Below are 19,622 nucleotides of genomic sequence, written 5' to 3'. Positions count from 1 at the left end.
CTGCCAAACCTAACTACCCCATTTCTAGCCCCAGAACTCACTTGGTGGAGACAACCAACTCCCACAGGTTGTCCTCTGACCTTCACACACGTGCCACAGCTTATGTACATGTGCGGGCAGGCGCATGTGCATCACACACACACACACACACACACACACACACACACACACACACACACACACACACACACACTTAAAATTAATTAAAAATTCAGGTAGCATTTTAAGTATTAAGACTTTAAGACACTAGGGTGAATTTCTTAGATGAACATGAAAGAGACATGAGCCAGTCCCTAAGTATAGTCCCACTTTTGGTTAAGTCAGGATTGCTGAGCCTTTGTCATGGTCATGTGTATCACAGATAAAATAGCAGGCCCCATCTCTCCCTGCAATGAGGCCTCAAGAGTAATTTCCACCCTTACAGAAGAGCTGCTTAGATAGAAACAGAAATCTTCGGAAATACCGAGCAGTGCTGGCTTACAGGAAAGTGCAGGGAGCAGGGGTGACTCTCAACAGCCTCTACCTGTCCCATATGGTTCAGACAGATACTGACCATTCAAGTTTCCTGGCGACTGTTATCAGAGGATTACATGCCATCTCCAGCTCTCCACTCAAGCCAGTTTTCTAAAGAACATCCCTCCTATTACAATAAACAGGATATGGTAACATTTATGTCAATTAGCTGATAAATTCACTCACTAAAAAACAGTTTGTAACTACTAAGTATATCTAAGTTAACCCCTTTATCTTCAATTATATAAGCAAGAAGTCACCCAAAACACGGACTGTGTCTTAGAGCCAGCCCCTTGAAGACAGGAGTGGCAGAGTATGTGTGCTTAGATAAACTGCTTTTATATCACCAGTCTCTTCCAGACTCTTCGGCCAGGCTGCCCTGCTACCTAGCTACCTCCTTCGTTGTAGACTTCTTTCTGCTGGCCAGTTACCTCTCTCTTCTCTTAAGGCAGACACTCAAATGCCTATCTTATGTTTGTAAAACCACTTCTTTTACAGATCCCTCACTCACTTCTGACCCTCTCAAGCCTTCTCTGCTCCCTTCCAATGCATATCTCTAGGCTGACACGCCTCTTTGCTAGGCTGCTATTCCAAGGTCTTGGTGCCCTCCTTCTGCAGTGAGTCAGAACCTATCTCCACACCCATCTGCTGAAGACTGTTTCATACAGCTCTACAGACAATCTGCCCACAGAAAACAACCTGATGTGTAAGTCTTTAAGATTTTTCAGGAACAGAAGCAAGAAAGTGAAAGCTCCAAGCTCACACTCTTCTCAATGCAGCTGGCATCCATCATGTATTTTCCCTTCATCCATCCCTGGGCTACATGATGTCCTCAGATGATGCAAATTATTCACAGCTCTAAATTCTACTCATCACCTTTCAAAGCAACCTGTCTGGAGTGGAACTGTGCAGGAACCAGGGCATCTGCCTCCAGATCAGTCTACCTCTGCAACCCAAGATCCTGGCAGTGGTTCATTCCTTCTCCTGTGGACTGAGAATTACTGTACTAGTGCAGCTGTGGCCAATATTGAAATGTTTTCAGGAAAGTGCTGCTGTGAACTAGAAGTACAAAGCAAGAGACTCATCCTTCAGGGGTATACACTAGGACAATTTGCTTTTCTTCTGGAACATTATATAAGGGAGCAGAATGAAAAGCTGCCATACACTGTTAAAATAAAACACCTTAAAGTAGTGTCGACTGCTTCGCTGGGGTCTGCCATTAGGCTCCACTCAATCTGAGAAATGTTAAATAAGAAGAATAAAGGTATTAATCAATGATACAGTAACTTTATGCAGCTTTACTGAGTAAAAAGGGTGAGGAGATATAAACAGAGATACAGACCAAATTTAATAGTATAGAAAAAACAAAAGGCAGACTGTCTCCTATATAAAAAGCTATCAGAAACTAACATAACCTATACAAAGTGCCTGAGAATGCATGAAGCACAGGCACGCTCATGTTCAGAGTCAAGGAAAAGCCCACAATTACGCATTTTCATCCAAGGAAATACATGGCCAGAAATTGACAAGTTAATATATGAGCCATTCATCTGCAAAGCCTTGACTTCACCTATTCAGCAGGCAATCCGTTTTAGGCAGAAACCAGCCAGGAAAGAGAACAAGTGCTTAGCTGACTGGGTCTCAGGGCTAGGACCAGCAGAAAAACAGTGACAACTCAAACTGACTCCTGCTACTGCAAAGACAAAGCATCAAGTATTTTGGCCAACTGACATACTTCCTAAAATTGTACTTGTGGCAGTCTCTTCATAAGCTTGAAAAGTCTGTGGAAATTAACAAACACAAAAGCCTGAGAAAAATCTCAACATAAAAATTAGTTACATCTGAAGTTAAATAAGTGTCTACTGCTGGGAGGTGATTGCACAAGCCTTTAATCCCAGTGCTCGGGAGGCAGAAGCAGACAGATCTCTGAGTCTGAGGCCAGCCTGGTCTACAGAGGGGAAGACAGCCATGGCTCACAGAAAAATCGTATCTAGAAAGAAAAATAAAATAAAATAAAATAAACAGAAGTTTATGAAGGGCAAGTTATATATATAGGCTGAAAAGCAGGTTTACAGTCTTGCTGTTTCTTATATTTCTTGCTATTTCTCGTTGCATTCAAGTTACAAATAAAATCCTGCATAAAATCATACTTCATTAGAAAAGGAAATTTTTCTGAGGCAGAGGACAGTAATGCTAAAAACTATCTTCCAGGACAGTTGGGGCTGTTTCACAGGGAAATCCTGTCTCGAAAACAAACAAACAAAAGTGTGTTACTAGCCATTTCTATGGTGGTCACTGCATTCTTATGGATATGTGGAGAACAGAATAATGGCCACAAGCCTTCCCCAGCACACCCATGTCATCACCTCAATACCCTGTGAATAAGAGGTGACCAAGGGTGCAGTGGAAACCAAGGCTGTACTCAGATGCTTTGAAAAGGAGGATATTATTCTGAACTGTATGAGTGGGCCCAATGTCCTGAAAACGGGAAGCAGGAGAACAAGACAGACAGAAGCATGAGGAGGAGTTGGCTCAATGCTGCATTGCTGGCTTTAAAGATAGAACAGGAGGCCCCAAGCCAGGAAACACAGTGGCCTCCAGCAGCTGGGAAAGTCAAATTAAACACTCTCCTCTAGCAAATACAGAAAAGGGACCCTATGAACATTTCATTATAGACCAGTGGCATGTATTTCTGATTCTGGCTTTCCAGAACTGCAGGACAGTAAATCTGTACTGCTTTAAAGCCACCATGTTTGTGGCTACTTCATACAATAACCTACACACCATCCTATCCAACGTAAACTATTAAAAGTCTTGTTTCGGTTTTTTGAGACAGAGTTTCTCTGTGTAGTTCTGGCTGTCTCTGTAGGCTGGCCTCAAACTCACAGAGATCCACCTGCCTCTGTCTCCCAAGTACTGGGATTAAAGGTATGCACAACTACCTCCTTAAAATTATCCAAAAAAATAAAAAATAAAAAAATTCTTATAGGTTACTAGAAAAAGAAGTGTAAGGCTATCTTTAACTCCCATCACTTGGGAGTATAGCAGGACATCTTCTCACTCTTCTGCAACAACAACAACAAATCTTAAATAGACAAAATACACTAAATAATGATTTGATTTTTCAAGCCCTAAACACCAATCCACAAAGGATAAAACCTTCATGATGGGAAACTAAGAAGGCAAGTCCCATGACAGGCCAGCTTACTGCTTTCTGAGAGCTCCTAGGTCACAGAGTGGGAAGGGAAAACTGGTGGAGCCCAGTGATTCTCCAAGGCTGAGACAACTGAGGCTGCAAGGACACCCAGGCAGTGAGGATTCCTGAGAAAGAATACCAGAAAAGGGAGCCATTGTGGGGTAAAGAGATGGTGCAGTGGTTAGGAGCACTGGCTGCTCTTCCAGAGGACCAACATCTACATGACAGCTCACAACAGTCTGTAACTCCAGCTACAGGGGGACCGACACCTCTGATTTCTCAGGGAACTCATATGTATACATACACACTTAAAATAATAAAAAACAAACATGGGAAAAGTAACAATTATTTTTAAAAAACAAAACTAAAAACTGCTGATCACACTTGAACCCAAGGTAACTAGGGCTAGGGAAGTAATTAATTAAAAGGATTGGTGACATGGGTATCTGGAATTCACAGGCATCAAGAACACCACCTATTCCAACCAGTGAAACTGGAAAAAACAAAACAAAACATGTCTCAAAGAATACTGGAGGGTGCACTCAAGAGGATCGTGCCTTAGCTCTGGAGAACAATCCAAGTCTGAGCCCTGCTCCAGACCTCAAGGGGCTGGGGAAGCAGCTTGAAGGGACAGAGCCTGCTTATTCAAGGTTTTGATCTCCAGCATCACCAAAGACAAGCAAACACAGATGAACAAGAATGAGCAAGACCTCTGTGGAATTTAAAGTTTTCCAAGTCACTGAACTGCATCTTCCAACACAGCTCAAGAATATTTACAGGAATACAGATAGATAACAGCATCTACCAATGTAGAATCCCCCACTTTCAGCATTCATCAGGGCAACTAAGCACACAAAAAAACCACGAGAAGGGCAGTCAACCAAAGCTCATCTAGAACAGGCCCCGATATGCAACACCTATGACAGATACACACGTGTTCTGTGTTCAACAAGAAATAAAGCGAGAACTCTGACCCAGTGGCACAGGTCCGCAGCACCTGCTTCTCCAGAAGCCGAGGCAGGAAGTTCAAGTCCTTCCTAAGCTCAAGAGTGAGTTCAAGATCAGCCTGGGAACTCAAACACCATCTCAAAATGGAAAGCTTTTTTAAAAGGCATATGAAAGACCCTGGACTCAGTCTTTAGTACCAAAAACTTAATTTCCTAAGTAGAAAACTGAGGTTGAGAGTGTAGCTCAGTGGTGCAGTGCTTGCCTAGCATGCCCAAGGTCCTGGGTTTGAGCTCCAGCACCACAAAAAGAAGCACAGAAAAGAGAAATAAAATACAGAAAAATAAAATGAAATTATATTTCTATAGATGAAAACCAGTATGTGAGATGAAAAATATATCAGATGTAACAACAGATGAAACACCACAAAACAAAGACCAACCAAGTCGAAAGTATGCCAGTACAACCTATCTAAATACAACACACAAAATCCCCAAATCTTAAAGTTTAGCCAGAGGTCAACTTCATTCTGTCTACTATATGACTATTCACAGCTTCCAAAATGGGATGAAGAACGGCAAGACAAGAAGCACCTCTAAAGAAATAAAATTTGTGTTAAACTTAATGAAAACTATTAGCCAAGAAAATCCTCCATAAACACCTAAGGGCCTCAAATAATTTTTTACCTTCAAAAAATAAAACAAAAACACAAACAGCAAATTATATCCTAAAGAAGCAAAATCAGTAATAATAATGCAAGCAGAAATAAGCCTAGCACTTGGGAGGTTGAGGCAGTGGGTCTTCAAGAACAGCTTAGGCAACAAAACTCATCGAGAGGAGAAGTTATAAATACCAAGAGGGAAAGAGGCCTCACCAACACAGATACTGTAAATATTGAAAAGACAGTACGGAAATATTAGGAATAATTTTGTTAATAAATTTGACAACTTGAATGAAATAGCCAAATTCTTTTAAAGGTGCAGTAATCAAAGCTCATTCGAGGGGGGCCCCTAGAAATTTACATTGTCTCTTAAACCTCTGCAAAAAGAAAAGAAAACTCCAGCCTAGATAACTGCAGTGGTAACAATTCTGTACAAACTGTTCCAGAACTGACAAGGAAAAACAACTGTCAACATGAACTACTGAGGCCAGTCTGTCTCCAGAGGCAAAAGCTAAACCATTAGAGGAAAAATACAACAGTAGTAACCCCTCCTGACCAAAGATACAAACTTCTAAACAAGTTTTTCCAACAATACATTTAAAGGCTAATATATGATGACCAAACAAGAAAATCTCAAAACACACAAAAGTTAAAAACTCTAAGCCAAACACAAAAAAGAACTTCCTCAATCTGAAAAGGGGTAAAGATCCCACAGATAACTAAAAGGAAAAAAGCAGAAGCAAGAGCCAGAATGAAGAGGGACTAATGTTAAAAGAGGGTCCAAGAGCCAAGGAATATGGGAAGCCTCTACAAGCCAGAAGACAGAGGCACAGCCTAAGGCTCTAGAAGTCCACAGCCTAACACCTTGCTTTAAGACATTTGCCCTTCAGTACCACAAGAGAATGAATTTGTATTGTTTGAATCCACTGCAGCTCTGATAGAAACTTAGTAAAGCTTCAACTGAAACCTATGTGGGCTCAAGTTTTTATTTAGAGCTGATCACAGACAGTCGGTCGCCCAGATCCCCTGCAGTCTTAGCATGCACCACATGGACTTGGGTCCACTACTCTATGCTCCTGCACGCCACTCACTAGTCTTCTAAATCTATTTCTACAAAAGCCTAACACTCATCTTAGAAACGGCTTGTTCACACCACTCCTCGGCAACGTTTTTCTTCAGAGTCCCCCAGCATTTCCACATTTGTTTTTCTATGTAAACTTAATCAACTTTGCTAATACCATGAAAGTTCTGCTTCCATTTTTGTTTTTATCAAGATAAATAAGAGGAAACTGTGTTTCCTACTAAGCACAAGTGTCACTTCAAGAATGCTTTTCCTGGGAGTCTACATAGTTCTTAAAAGTTTGTTCTTCAAGCATTTTGTTGTTGCTGCTATTACTAAAGATAGCTCTTTGCAGTGTTTGACTATTTCAAAACACTTTTAAGTTGCAGTTTTCAAAAAGCCACAGTACACAAAGATGTACATCAACCAGAGGAAAACATTGTGAAAGTATGAGATACAAGCCAAGCAGTCCAGACGGACTGCTCAAGCTGAGTCTGGGACACAGACCTGAGACACATATACTTGGTGACTGTCTCAAAACAAAACATCCAAACTGAAAAGAAAAAAACATGGGTTTCCTAGAGGAAACAGTCTTAGGTGGAAGTGAGTCGGGAGACTGCTATTGTCCTTCAGACAGCCAAAACTACTATCAAAATACCCAAAAAATTTTACAGATAAAATGTAACCTCTACTCCCGATGCTTCCCTTTCCTCCCATCAAGAACATCTACTCCAATCAAATACTTCTATCACACCCCACATCGGAACATCTAAGGTGTCTCTATCTTAATGACCAGGGTAAGACGCCTTTTCTATTGCTTATTATCTCTCATGGTTCTCAAACTCTAGCCAATGCAGTAATTCATACAAAAATACAAGTTGAAAAACTGCAATGCTATTTAGTCATGCTATACCTATAAATAATGCCACTTTCATGTAGCACAACTTAATGCATGTATCCATATATATGATCTACATACAGAAGCATAAAGATGAAATATTAGTGAATATACAATCATTACACACAGGGCTTCTGAAGAATAACAAGGCTAGAAAAACAGAGAGTTATAGATTTGACAGATAAAAATACCAGAAAAATAAAAAACAGTCCTTATGTATTAAGTCAAAATGAAAAATTCAAACATCAATGGAATAAATAACAAAAGACACAATCAAACAGAAATAGCCAGCACATATATCAAGTGTCCAGCCTTACTACAATAACTGTTTCACAATGCAACTTATTAAAAAATAAAACAAAACAAAAAAAACAGCCAGTATGTAGAAGTGGCTACCCTCACACTGTATGTTGAAACAATAGTTTTCCTCATAGGTAATATCTACTTTTGAAGTGGGAAGCAGAGGGGCTGGAGAGATAGCTCAGAGGTTAAGAGCACTGGTTGCTCTTCCAGAGGACCTGGATTGATTTCCAGAATCCATGGCTCACAACCATCTGTAACTTCAGTTCCTGGTAATCCAATGCTCTAGTCTAGCTGCCATGGATACCAGGCACACAAGTGATACATAAACACACATTCCAGTAAAACACTCACATGCATAAAAATAAATTGTTAAAAAGAAAGAGCCAACCAGTGGTGACACATGCCTTTAATGCCATCACTCAAGAGAAAGAGACAGGAGGATCTCTGAGAGTTCAAGGCTAGCCTGATCTACTGACTAAGTTCAAGGACAGCCAGGGTAGTTACACAGGGAAACCCTGTCTCAAAAAAAAAAAAAAAAAGGAAAGGGCGGGAGTGGGCGTGAGGGAGGGAGAATGGGATTGGGGTGCTCATGAAAAGGAAACAAACCATTTTTTACCACTTATTAAACCTTATTTGATGATTTGTTTTTAGTCTTCCAATCAATATGAATTTTTATTTAGTTAAACACACACACACACACACACACACACACACACACACACACACACACACACAAAGTCAACCTACAAGTTGTATGCATAGAAAGCACTCATACACATCCCACTGCCTCTCCTTAGGGGAGGCTAGAAACTTGAGTAGTAAACTGTCAGAGTACCTCCAGCTGCACTTAGGCCACAGGTAGACGGCAAACAAGGCTAAACAAATATGGAACAGAGAGGGAAGACTGTCATGGTGTGAGATTAAACATGATGAGGCCTGCAATGTAAACAGCAGCAGGACTGACAGGAAGAAAGGACTCAACAACCATGAGCAGTTACCAAGCAGGGGTATCAGGTAACCAGCAGCGTCTTCAATTACAGGCAACTGACACACAGTCCCAAAATACTTAAAATCAAATGTGTTACAAGGTTATTACTGCAGAAGTACTTTCCCTTCATTCTGGTCCACCTTTACGTGTCATTGTTTTGTGACTTCTCCTACAGCTAGGTCAGATTCAGATGTACCCATGTCTCAAAGTGGGGCTCCGGGGAGGGGGGGGAGAGAACTGAGAAGCAGGACCTAGATTCCTGTTACACCCTGCACATGTGTTGAACAACTTTGTTTTGCCACAGCCTCCCACCATGTTTTGCCACACAAACCTAAAAGCAATGAGTCTCAGCAGCCACTGACCAAAATCTCCACAGTGTGAGCCAGAATAAACATATCCTCTCTATAATCTGGTTATCTAAAGTATTTGTTAGACTAACACAAATTTACATCCACCAATGAAGAACTCAACACATGCACACAGACACAGGGCGACTGTCCTGCAATGTCAACTCAGGCTGACTTCCAATTCGTCAACCTCCTAACCTCAGCCCTCAGCCTCCTTAGTGCTTGGATTATGGACATGGCACCACCGTGTCTGGCTGTGTTGAACCCCTGTAAATCACTAGGACTAGTGATAACATGACCTAACCTCAAATTCACCCATATGCAGTCAGAAAGGAAGTAACAATATTAAAAAATGTTCCATTTATAAGAATCTCTAGTATTCCAACAACACTGGATTGAATTCCCAGCCTGTATCTCCCTTCTTGTATCTCCTCTGGCATGATTTTCTCAAGTAACCTACTCATAGCCCAGGCAAAGCCCCTGAGCAGTAACAAGAGCTACTAAACACGAAGTAACTCCCTACATCTAGAACATAAGCACCACTGCCTGCTGGGAGTACTAACCACAACTCCACTCATACAAAGTAACCCCCCACATCCAGAAGGTAACCATGACCACTATTCCACTCACAGAACTAACTCCCCACATCTAGGACATAACCACTGCTGCCCTGGCCTGCTGGGGTGCTGACCACTACTTCACTCCCCACTAACTAACCAAAAAGCAGCACTTCGGAGGAACATGGATGATCTAATCCACGGCAGCATTTAAGAAAGCAGTCCAGTTTTATTTTACCTGAGTGCTGCTTGGAAGTACCCCCACAGTACCAAATCACTTCTGGAACAACAAACTGCATGTCTAAGCTCTCTACCAATGCAGGTAAGATTTACCGCCCCCTAAAAACTTCTGCTTCCTATTTAATCGTTCCTCACAAAGGAAAACTCGGGTCACTCTTACTAGTCTTCCATACAAACTGCTCACACTATTGAATCACAACTTTCCAAACTTGACTGCAGAGACAGTTTTTTTAGCGAGTGCATTCTCTGACACAAATAGAGTCCTATAACTATACAGAAAAATTTGTTTTTAAAAACTCAGCAGGTAAGAGTGCTTACTACTTTGCAAAATGACCCAGGTTTAGTTCCTAGCCCCTACACCAGGTGGCTCACAGCTGTAATTCCAGTTCCAGGGGATCGGACACCCTTTGATCTCAGGAGTCTGTATGCACCTGGTGCACAAAAACTCATGCAAGCCCTCTTGCCTGTCTGATCCCCTATCCCCAGTCCGCCTCACCCTCTTCTCTTTCTCACTCTCACAGTCCCCATTTTTTGTTTTTGTTTTGTTTTTTGAGACAGCTAGATAATATCTCACTATGTAGCGCTGATTGGCCCAGAACTCTCTATGTAGACCAGGCTAGTCCTGACTTGTGGTAATCTTCCTGCCTACATGCTGTACACCACCATGTCCAACTCAAAATTGATGCTCATCAAAGAAAATAATAACGGAATGAAAAGGTAGCCATATTTGCAAGCCACTGGTCAGATAAAAAGTTAATATACATAATAAAAAAGTGCAACTCAACAAGAAAACCTGGTCAAAGCCCAGGCAAATGACTAAACTAGACATTTCTCCAGAGAATACGTATAAATGGCCAACAAGCACATAAAAAGATGCACAACATCTTCAGTGAAATGAAAACTAAAACTACAATAACCTATTATCTCACACTTTCTAGGATGGCCACTATCTGAAAATGAATGAAAATCAGTGAATGGAGGGTTAGCATGACTGTGTTGAAATCAGAACCTTTGTGTACCATTGGTGTGGCTGTAAAACAGTGTGGCTACAAAAACAAACAAACAAAAGGTGTCTTCCCCTGTAAAAATTAAAAATAAAACTAACCCATGATGAAGTTTAGGGGACTAATCATAGTGATGCAACCTTTGATGCCAGCTCTCAGGAGGCAGAGGCAGGTAGATCTCTGAGAGACAAGGCCAACCTGGTCTACACTGAGTTCCAGGACAGCCAGAGCCAGAGGCCCATAGTGAGGTTGTCACCCAACTTTGACATGCACACGCGCCCACACCCACACCCACATATGCATATACCCTATACACAGACAGTTTAAGAAACAGGCTCACAGGCCAGGCGCTGGTGAGGCACGCCTTCAATCCCAGCACTTGGGAGGCGGAGGCAGGTGGATCTCTGTGAGTTTGAGGGCAACCTGGTCTCCAGAGGGAGTTCCAGGATAGTCAGAGCTGCTACACAGATAAACCCTGTCTTGAAAACAAGAGAAAAAAAGAAATGCAGAAAGACAGACAGAGAGACAGACAGACAGAGAGAGGCTGGTGAGGGTAATAGTGACGGTAGGAAAAGCACAATGCTGTGTATTTTCTCGCATATGTGAGATCTGAATTGAAATGTGTGTGTAACACAGAAAGTCGAAGGAAACTCTTAGTGTGGGGAGGAGAGGTTAGGGGAGGGAGGGCTGCGGGGCAAATAGTAACAAAGTACCAAGGAAACCCATTACTCTGCACATAAGGACTGTTTAAATAAGAAACCAGGCTGAACATGGCCGCGCACACACACGAGTGGAATGCCTGCACTCAGGAGGTTGAGGCAAGACAATTGAGTTCAAATCTATCCTGGGCTATAAAGATCCTGTCTCTAAAAGTTTAAAAAAAAGTCACATGTGATGACACACATGCCTAGAATCTTAACAACCCTATTTGGGATACTGAAACAGTAAGGTTCCAAGTTCAAGGCATATCTAAGCTACCGAGTAAACACAAGATCAACATAGGCAACTTAGGGAGACCCTGCCAGAGTCAAAATAAAAGTAAAAAAGAACCAGGGATATAGCTCAGTGACAGAGCACTTAACCAGCATACACACAGCACTGGATTCAATCCCTAGTATTGAAAGAAAGGAGAAACTGTGATAGTGCCTGCCAATGGGCCCAGCATTGTAGAACTGAAGAAAGGAGGCACTTGAGTTTGGCCCACACAGCGAGAAAATGGAAATTCTAACACATGCTACAACATAAGCTTTACGGACTTAGGCCAAGTAAAATAAAACAGTCAAAAAAGACAATTCGGAGTTGGGTGGTGGTAGTTCCAGAACAGCTAGGGCAGTTAAACAGAGAAACCCTGTCTCGAAAAAAACAACAAAAAAGGCAAACAAAAGCAATGCTGGGGGAGTCCACTTATATATTAAGCATCTACCATCAAATCCAGATACCATGGCTGGGGGCAGAGGTAGTGGAGAGAAACGGGAACTGTTTATAGGCACAGGGGTTCCAACTGTGCACAATGAAAGTGTTCTGCAGAGCTACTGCACAGCATGAATGTACTTAATGTAACTTCACTGTACACCTAAAATAATTACTATGGTAAAATTTGTGGGTTTTATCACAGTTTAAAAAACTACAATGCAGGTTTTATACTCTTATCATGACAGACCTATCAAGGATCCTCTTAGACCTCAGACATTTTTTTTAGACTTTTGCCCTATGTGTTGTATGCAGCAGAATGGAACAAAGCTTCTCAAATGCCTTTGGAAGAAAAACCAAAACACTTGAGGCATGCTGCTTCTGAAACCCTTGGGTTCAAACTGAAGTCTCAAAGAGGCACTTCTCAAAATCTTCCTGGGCATGGTGTTGCCTGCCTGCAATTCCAGCACTCAGGAGGCTGAAGCAGAGGAATAAGGAGCTGGAGGCCAGCCTGGGCAATATAGTTAAGACTCTGTCTCAAACTAAAACAATGAAAAACAAAGCAAATTCTACTCCCATCCTCTGGATTCTCTTTAGTACCAACTTCTGAGAATATTGCCCAGGTCCAGACCAACCTGTCACACCAATCAAGAGCCAAGGAGTATTTACAGAATGCCATATTGCTTAACCCAAACAACAAAACTAGGCTCCTAACTCATCAAATACAATAGTCAGTAGCTATCAATAGCTATTCAATACCCTTGACTATCCACTAATCAGAAAGTTTCCTTATAAGAATTCTGAATATTCGTGTGGGGGGGGGGGTGGCGCATGCCTTTAATCCCAGCACTTGGTAGACAGAGGCAGGCAGATCTCTGTGAGTTCGAGGTCAGCCTGATCTACATAAGCGAGGACAGGCTCCAAAGCACAGAGAAACCCTATCTCAAAAACAAAACAAAAAAAAAAAAAAAAAAGAATTCTGATTATTCAGAATGGACTATGAGCATTTTAATATTTACCAGGTTGACAAAATATTACTTTTTTCGTTTTGCTTTTCGAGACAGGGTTTCTCTGTAGCCTGCCTGCCTCCCAAGTGCTGGGATTAAAGGTGTGTGTCACAACCTCTCGGCTAGATAATTTACTTTTAATTATGTGCTTGCTGTGCATCTGTGTAAGCTAATGTGCATGTGCGTGCAGGCACATTCAGGAGCCCAGAAGAGGGCATCAGATCTCCAAGAGCAGAAGTTACAGGCAGTTGTAAGCCTCTCTTGTGGGTGCTGGAAACCTAATGTGAGTCTAAAAGAGCAGTCAGTACATTATTAATGCTGAGCTATCTCTCCAGCCCCAGGAGTGAAGGCATACACAAATCATTTTAGCTTTATGTGGGAAGACAAAGATGGTGTCAACCCAATGTCCTAAGGACAAGTACACCTAAGTTGAGGTTTTTATCTACTATACTGGAGGGTGAGATCATTTCAGGCAAATCTTCATTTGAGTCTGGGTGGAGGGGGCCACAGAATGACTTTAAGTAACTGACAAGGCAGCAATATACAATGACTTGAAATAAAATGTGTAATGCACAGACACCACATGCTCAAAGGCAGCAGGACTGCACAGACAGCAAAACTTGGGAGGCAAGGACCTGTCTACTGGGGTGCCCTAAGCTGGACAAATGTTGTAGGAAGAGCTGGACAAAGGAGGGAGCATTGGCACCACCAGATGCCAAAATAAGTTCAATGTGGCTGGGAAATAACATGGCACTAATAACAACTGGGAAATTAGAAGTGGTATAAACTAATCCTGCCCAGGGCTTTAGTGTATGCTGTTGGCCAGACACATAGATGAAAACAGACATTCAACTGGCATACGAAGAGTCGTGACAGCTGGCTAGGACACAATGACAACCTAGAAGCACAAAGTCCATTCGTCGCATAAGGCCCAAGCTGCTCTCAACAGACAAAAAGGAGAATTCAGGCCCCTTGGTCTGGCAAACCAAAAGAAATCAAGCCTCAAGGAGAGAGTGTTTCTAAGATATTGAGCACCCAATAAAGACTTTTATTACTGTGCCCCCAAGAGGAGCATGTTTTATCAAGACACTAGATAACAAATTAGATGGTTTTACATCTGCCTCCAAAGCTCATCTCTTTAGTGGTGCCTATCAAGACTCACTGTAAGAATTCAAGACTTGCAGTAAGAATTTATAGAGAGAGGAAAATATTGGAAAGAGGAGGAAACTGGTTATCACCAAAACAAAGGGGTACTTCTTCCCACTATAGGACCAATGTTTCTGATTAGCACACAGCTTTTAGAAAAAGCCAATCGAGCTCATCAGTAAAGTGTTCTCAAATTAAAATGCAGCCAGTCTACCTAGAGAGTAAAACATCTCACTACCAAAACTCATTTAAAATATAACTTTACATCTGAGCATTGGTGGCGCACACCTTTAATCCCAGCACTTGGGAGGCAGAGGCAGGTGGATCTCTGTGAGTTCGAGGCCAGCCTGGTCTCCATAGCGAGTGCCAGGATGGCTCCAAAGCTACACAGAGAAACCCTGTCTCAAAAAACCAAAATAAATAAATAAATTTAAATATATATATATTATATATATATAACTTTACATTAGACAATACATATCTCTCCTAATCGATTCTATGACCCTAAGACAAATCACAACAGGCTTTTTTTTAATTTATTTTTTTTTTACTAATAGGCTTTTTATTTTATTTATTTATTATGTATACAACATTCTGCTTCCATGTATATCTGCACACCAGAAGAGGGCACCAGATCTCATAACGGATGGTTGTGAGCCACCACATGGTTGCTGGGAATTGAATTCAGGACCTCTGGAAGAGCAGTCGGTGCTCTTAACCTCTGAGCCATCTTTCCAGCCCACTAATAGGCTTTTATCTCCTGTCTCTGGCCTTTAGTCCTAAGCATTTGGTTCTTATGCTTTGTATAGGAAATATCGTTTTCTGTACTGACACAAATATAGCTTAAAGTAAAAATTTATATATGGACAGAAAAAATTAAAAGTCTTAATTAACACTACAAACACAACCATGCCTTTAACTGACAATTAATGAAAGCACAGGTGGCCTTCAGGCTGAAAAGAAATAGCCCAAGTTTTATTTACTAGATATGTAAATGGTTCCCACTAATTTAGATTAAGTTAAAAGGCACCACACCTTCGAAAACCCCCTTTACAATGAAATGAATACATAAGATGTTCTAAAAAGTTATTGGCATGAGTGGGGTGGAGAGGAGGCTCAGTAGTTAAAAGAGCACTTCCTGCTCTTGCCAAGACCCAAGTTCAGGTCTAAACACCCATATCAGACAACTCACAACCATCTGTAACTCCAGCTCTAGGGGATCTGATCCCTTCTTCTGGCATGTACCAGGCAGGCATTCATGCTGCAAACATACTTATAAGGCAAAACACTTATACACAAAAAAAATAAATCTTTTTTAAAAAGGCTTCTTTGCTTGCCATGCTGATTTACAACTCAAGATTCCATCAAAAGTCTAAGTATACTATATATATATATATATATAATATATATATATATATCTTCACTATTTGTAGTTTAGTAATTTATTTTATTACAAAGAGACAGACAGAAACAGACAAAAAGAGACGTTCTGTTTTCAGTATCTAAATCTTATTCTCAAGAAAAATCTTGACACTAACCAGAATAAGCTGGTTATCTGCTGTAATTATAGTAACTTTATATCTGGCAACTATCTCAAAGTTTTTTTACAAACATTCAAGCACAATCAAAACGCTGTCAAAAGTCTCTTTCCTCTGGACCAGAGATAACACACTTCACAGATCAGTTAAGATGGGTGTGAAGATATGAGTCCTAAGATGTAACGATGTTCAGACAAGGAATGGCTCATGTTCTGTCGAGAAAATGATCATCTAGTTCAAACATGAAGAACTGCATTAGGCAATCCAGCTTTGCCTGCAGCTTTTCTTTAAGAGACAGTGACTTTTACTGTGTCTTGGTTTTCTAGTGAAACTCTACTGCAATGCAGGAAAAATATACAAACATACAAGATACCCAGAGAACCACCATTAAAATTGCTGGTAAATCCCTTCTTGGAAAATTCAAATTATACTACTTAACACAGAAGATATTTGGGGTATAAACAGATAAACTGAAAGCTATCTTTACAAGTTTGCCCAAACTTGCTGGAGGAAAACAACAACAACTGAACAACGCTCTTCTGGGGCAAATGTTATATTAGTGCCACATCACAGGCCAAAGACATTGTGTCACAATCCTGGGGGAAAATCAATTCCACTTCCCCTACTTATTTAAAAAAAAAAAAAAAAACCTGGAATTTGATCTAGAAGTATATTTACAGAGTACATTTATTGGGAGAACCTTTGGGAACACTTAATTAAAACCAGACCCATTTATTGAGGGACCAAGGCCTATGATCTATATTAATGTAATTACTCTTGTTTTATTTATTTGTTTGTTTTTCAAGACAGGGTTTCTCTGTGTAGCTCTGGCTGTCCTAGAACTAGCTCTGTAGACCAGGCTGGCCTCAAAACCAGAGCGATTACTTCCCTCTACCTCCCGAGTGCTAGGATTAAAGGTATGTGTCATCATCACCCGAATTACTTTTAATATCTTAAATAACTATTTTGTCCATACATCTGATTCAGCCAGGCCAGTGGCTTGACCACTTTTCATACTTAACACCTTGGTAGCTATTCTGCAGGCTTAGCCCTTACACACATTTATGAATAGTAAAGAAGTGCCTGCACACTTGTAAGCTATGCAAATGGAGAATGAGCAAATCAGGTTCATGTCCCCATAAAGCAGTTATTTACTTAACTGTACCCCTAAAATTAGTGTATAAAATGGCAATTGGAAAAATAAGCAGCTCTAGAAGGATAACACAAACTTAAGACTCAATCACTGCTTCAGTTCCTTGTGCTACCAGTCCATGAGGATAGTCATTTACTCAAAGGCTAGGTGCCTACTGTGTGTGTGCACTATGCAGGGCAATCAACAGAAAAGCAGAACAAGAGAGCCCCCCAGGTCTCCGAGAAACACAAGAAGACATGCTCATTAAATTATAACTATAAAGGGTTTGCTCAACTCACATGTCCAAATGTTGGCTACCATGGTCACTCATAACAACACAAAACTAACAGGGATTATAAATAATATGAATTATGACAATCTCAGGCCTGACCATCTTAAAACAGCATTTTTACTATTGCCTCTGCCAAATTCGTGCTATTCTGATTAAAGTTGGTATAATTAACCAGACTGAGTTAAATGAAGGAATGCAATTGTTTTTAAAGAAAATAAATAGTAATCTGACACATAGTTGCACTTTAAAGCCAATTTGGTTTGCAGCTGCCAGTCAGTAACAGTAAAAGCCAAGTGACTTTATAGCCATACAGGAAAACAACTTCAAAGTTATAAGGCAAGAAATTATTTTCTGGGTAGAGTTCCTCTGGTGTGTAATGAAAGATAATCTAACTAGTTTTCTTACTCTTTTTTTTTTTTTTTAAAGCAGTACTACTGTGAATTAATTCATGAAGGTTTTGTGACCGCTCACATTCCCTCGGGCTCATGTTCAGAAACAGGTAGTCCAGACAAAAATCAGTTTTGGTCTTGAAGATTACAAAGTAATTTCTGACCCTGTCAAAGTACCAGTTTTACAATCTTACAATATTAGGGAAGTTTTTTAAATAGGCGTGAGCCTTTAACTATGAATTACAGGCGAAAGGTTTGCAAGCTGGGAACTTGACATTTGTTTCTATGGGCTCACACATCAAAGAGAAGGACACTGAACTGCGTGAGGGTCTTAAACAAGAAATGTAAACCGGCGTCCAGTAGCTTACTAGAGACAAGTAAGACCCATTTAGGGCTAATAATGAAGCGAGCAGTCCTCAATACCGCAAAGGGATAGCGAAGAAAACTATAAAGAAACAAGAGCCTCTTCAGAGGAATGTCCCAGCAAATTTAAATCATAGAAGCTGTTCATTGAAGTCTTGCCACCAGTCTCGCTATTTTTTTTTTAACGACAGCATTTTAAAGTGAGCGCCGTCTGCATGCCCAAATTAAAACCCAACAAAGGGGAAAGAGGGAAAGTGTCCCGCGATTTACCCAGCAGAAACCACCAAGAAGCCTAAAAAGCGGGGTGCCTTTTCACATAGCGGGGCAAGTGGCAAGAACATACGAGAACTCAGGAAGTTTTGAAATGGCATTGACGGGAGACAAGGGGAAGAAGAAGAGACAAGGGGACGGGGAGGGGAAGGAATCACGGAGCAACACAGCCGCGGCGCGCGGCCGACGCGGTGAGTTGGCTGCCGAACACCGAGTCGCCGGCTCGGGACGGGGCTCGGAGACCCAGCAACTTCGCGCCGGCGCCCGCCGCGGGCCTCCCTCTCCCGCCCGCAGCCCGCCGTCGGCCACCCACCTTCCTTCTCGGCCCGCGCCGCGGCCACCACGAGGGTCATCACCAGGTGCAGCGCTCCCAGGAGGCCGGCGGCCGCGCTCCGAGGACCCCCGCCGCGGCCGGCCGCGGGCTCCAGCCCGGCCCCGGAGGACGCGGAGGCGGTGGCGGTGGCGGCTGCTCCTCCTCCTCCCGCCCGCTTCCCCATCCTGGCCGGCCGGGGGCCGCCGAGCTCGAGGTACGGCGCGACCCTTCTCCGCGAGGCGACGGCAGCGGCGCGGGAGCCGTGGTCCGGGCTGTGGCCGAGGTGCCGGATGAGTGAGCGGTTGTGGGCCCAGGGCTCAAGCTCCCGGCGTGGGTCTGGGTCGGTGCGTGCGTGGGAGCGAGAGTGTCAGTCACAGCCTAGGCATCGGCATCGGCATCGGCATCGCCTACGAAGAGCCGGAACGGAGAGGCCGCGGGTCAGGCACGGCGGGCGGCCATACTGGAAACGGGCAAGGGCCGCGGGCCCCGGCGCTGGCCTCTAAGGGGCGGGGCGGGGCGCAGGGTCCCGCCCCCTCCGTGCCAACACCTGGGCGGCCAGCTGGTCTGTGTCTTCGCCGCGGAGTCCGTGAACTCCGACTCCTCGTCCTGCCCTCAGAATCCCACGGGCTTTACCGACGGCACGGGCCGGGGCGGCCAACCGCACCCTGTCACCGCTGCCCGGCCCGGGAGGAGGAGGGACACAGGCCCGGGCTGGCCAGGAGTTAAGATGGTGGCCCAAGCTTCACAGAGGCAGTGACGGTAGTCACGTGGGAGACGGGGTGGCCACGCTGCGCAGCCGTATTGGCGTGTGGGCGGGCCCGGCCGCGCCTCCGACGCCGGGACAAACCCGTGTCGGTACTGCAATGTTGGAGCCTTTCAGAGGTCTGAGTGCGCATCCCGAGTCCAGAGCTGGCAATCCCTACCAAGTGACTCCTCCGGGTCGCACCTCTACTCCTCAGTGCCTTTGACGTGGGAAATGCTCAGGGTCTGATTCAGTTCCTGGCGGTGCTTCCTTGAGACTGGGGACCCGACCCGCTCACTGTGTTTATG

At 42.9% G+C, this 19,622-nt stretch overlaps 1 protein-coding gene across 1 annotated transcript in view; it reads right to left on the bottom strand.

The window, feature by feature from the left end:
* Nucleotides 1-19,077, bottom strand: part of Tmem131 (transmembrane protein 131) — a 143,887-nt gene extending 124,810 nt beyond the window's left edge. Inside the window, exon 1 of the mRNA XM_027386850.2 lies at nucleotides 18,573-19,077. Coding sequence (XP_027242651.1) covers nucleotides 18,573-18,756 — 184 coding nt within the window. The 5' untranslated portion in view covers nucleotides 18,757-19,077. The remainder of the gene's footprint in view (nucleotides 1-18,572) is intronic.
* Between the last annotated feature and the right edge of the window lie 545 nt (nucleotides 19,078-19,622).

Source organism: Cricetulus griseus (genome assembly GCF_003668045.3).
Source record: "Cricetulus griseus strain 17A/GY chromosome 1 unlocalized genomic scaffold, alternate assembly CriGri-PICRH-1.0 chr1_1, whole genome shotgun sequence".
NCBI classification, from domain to species: Eukaryota; Metazoa; Chordata; class Mammalia; order Rodentia; family Cricetidae; genus Cricetulus; species Cricetulus griseus.
The sequence above is the reverse complement of the archived record's forward strand: the minus strand, read 5'-3'. Positions and strand labels throughout refer to the sequence as shown.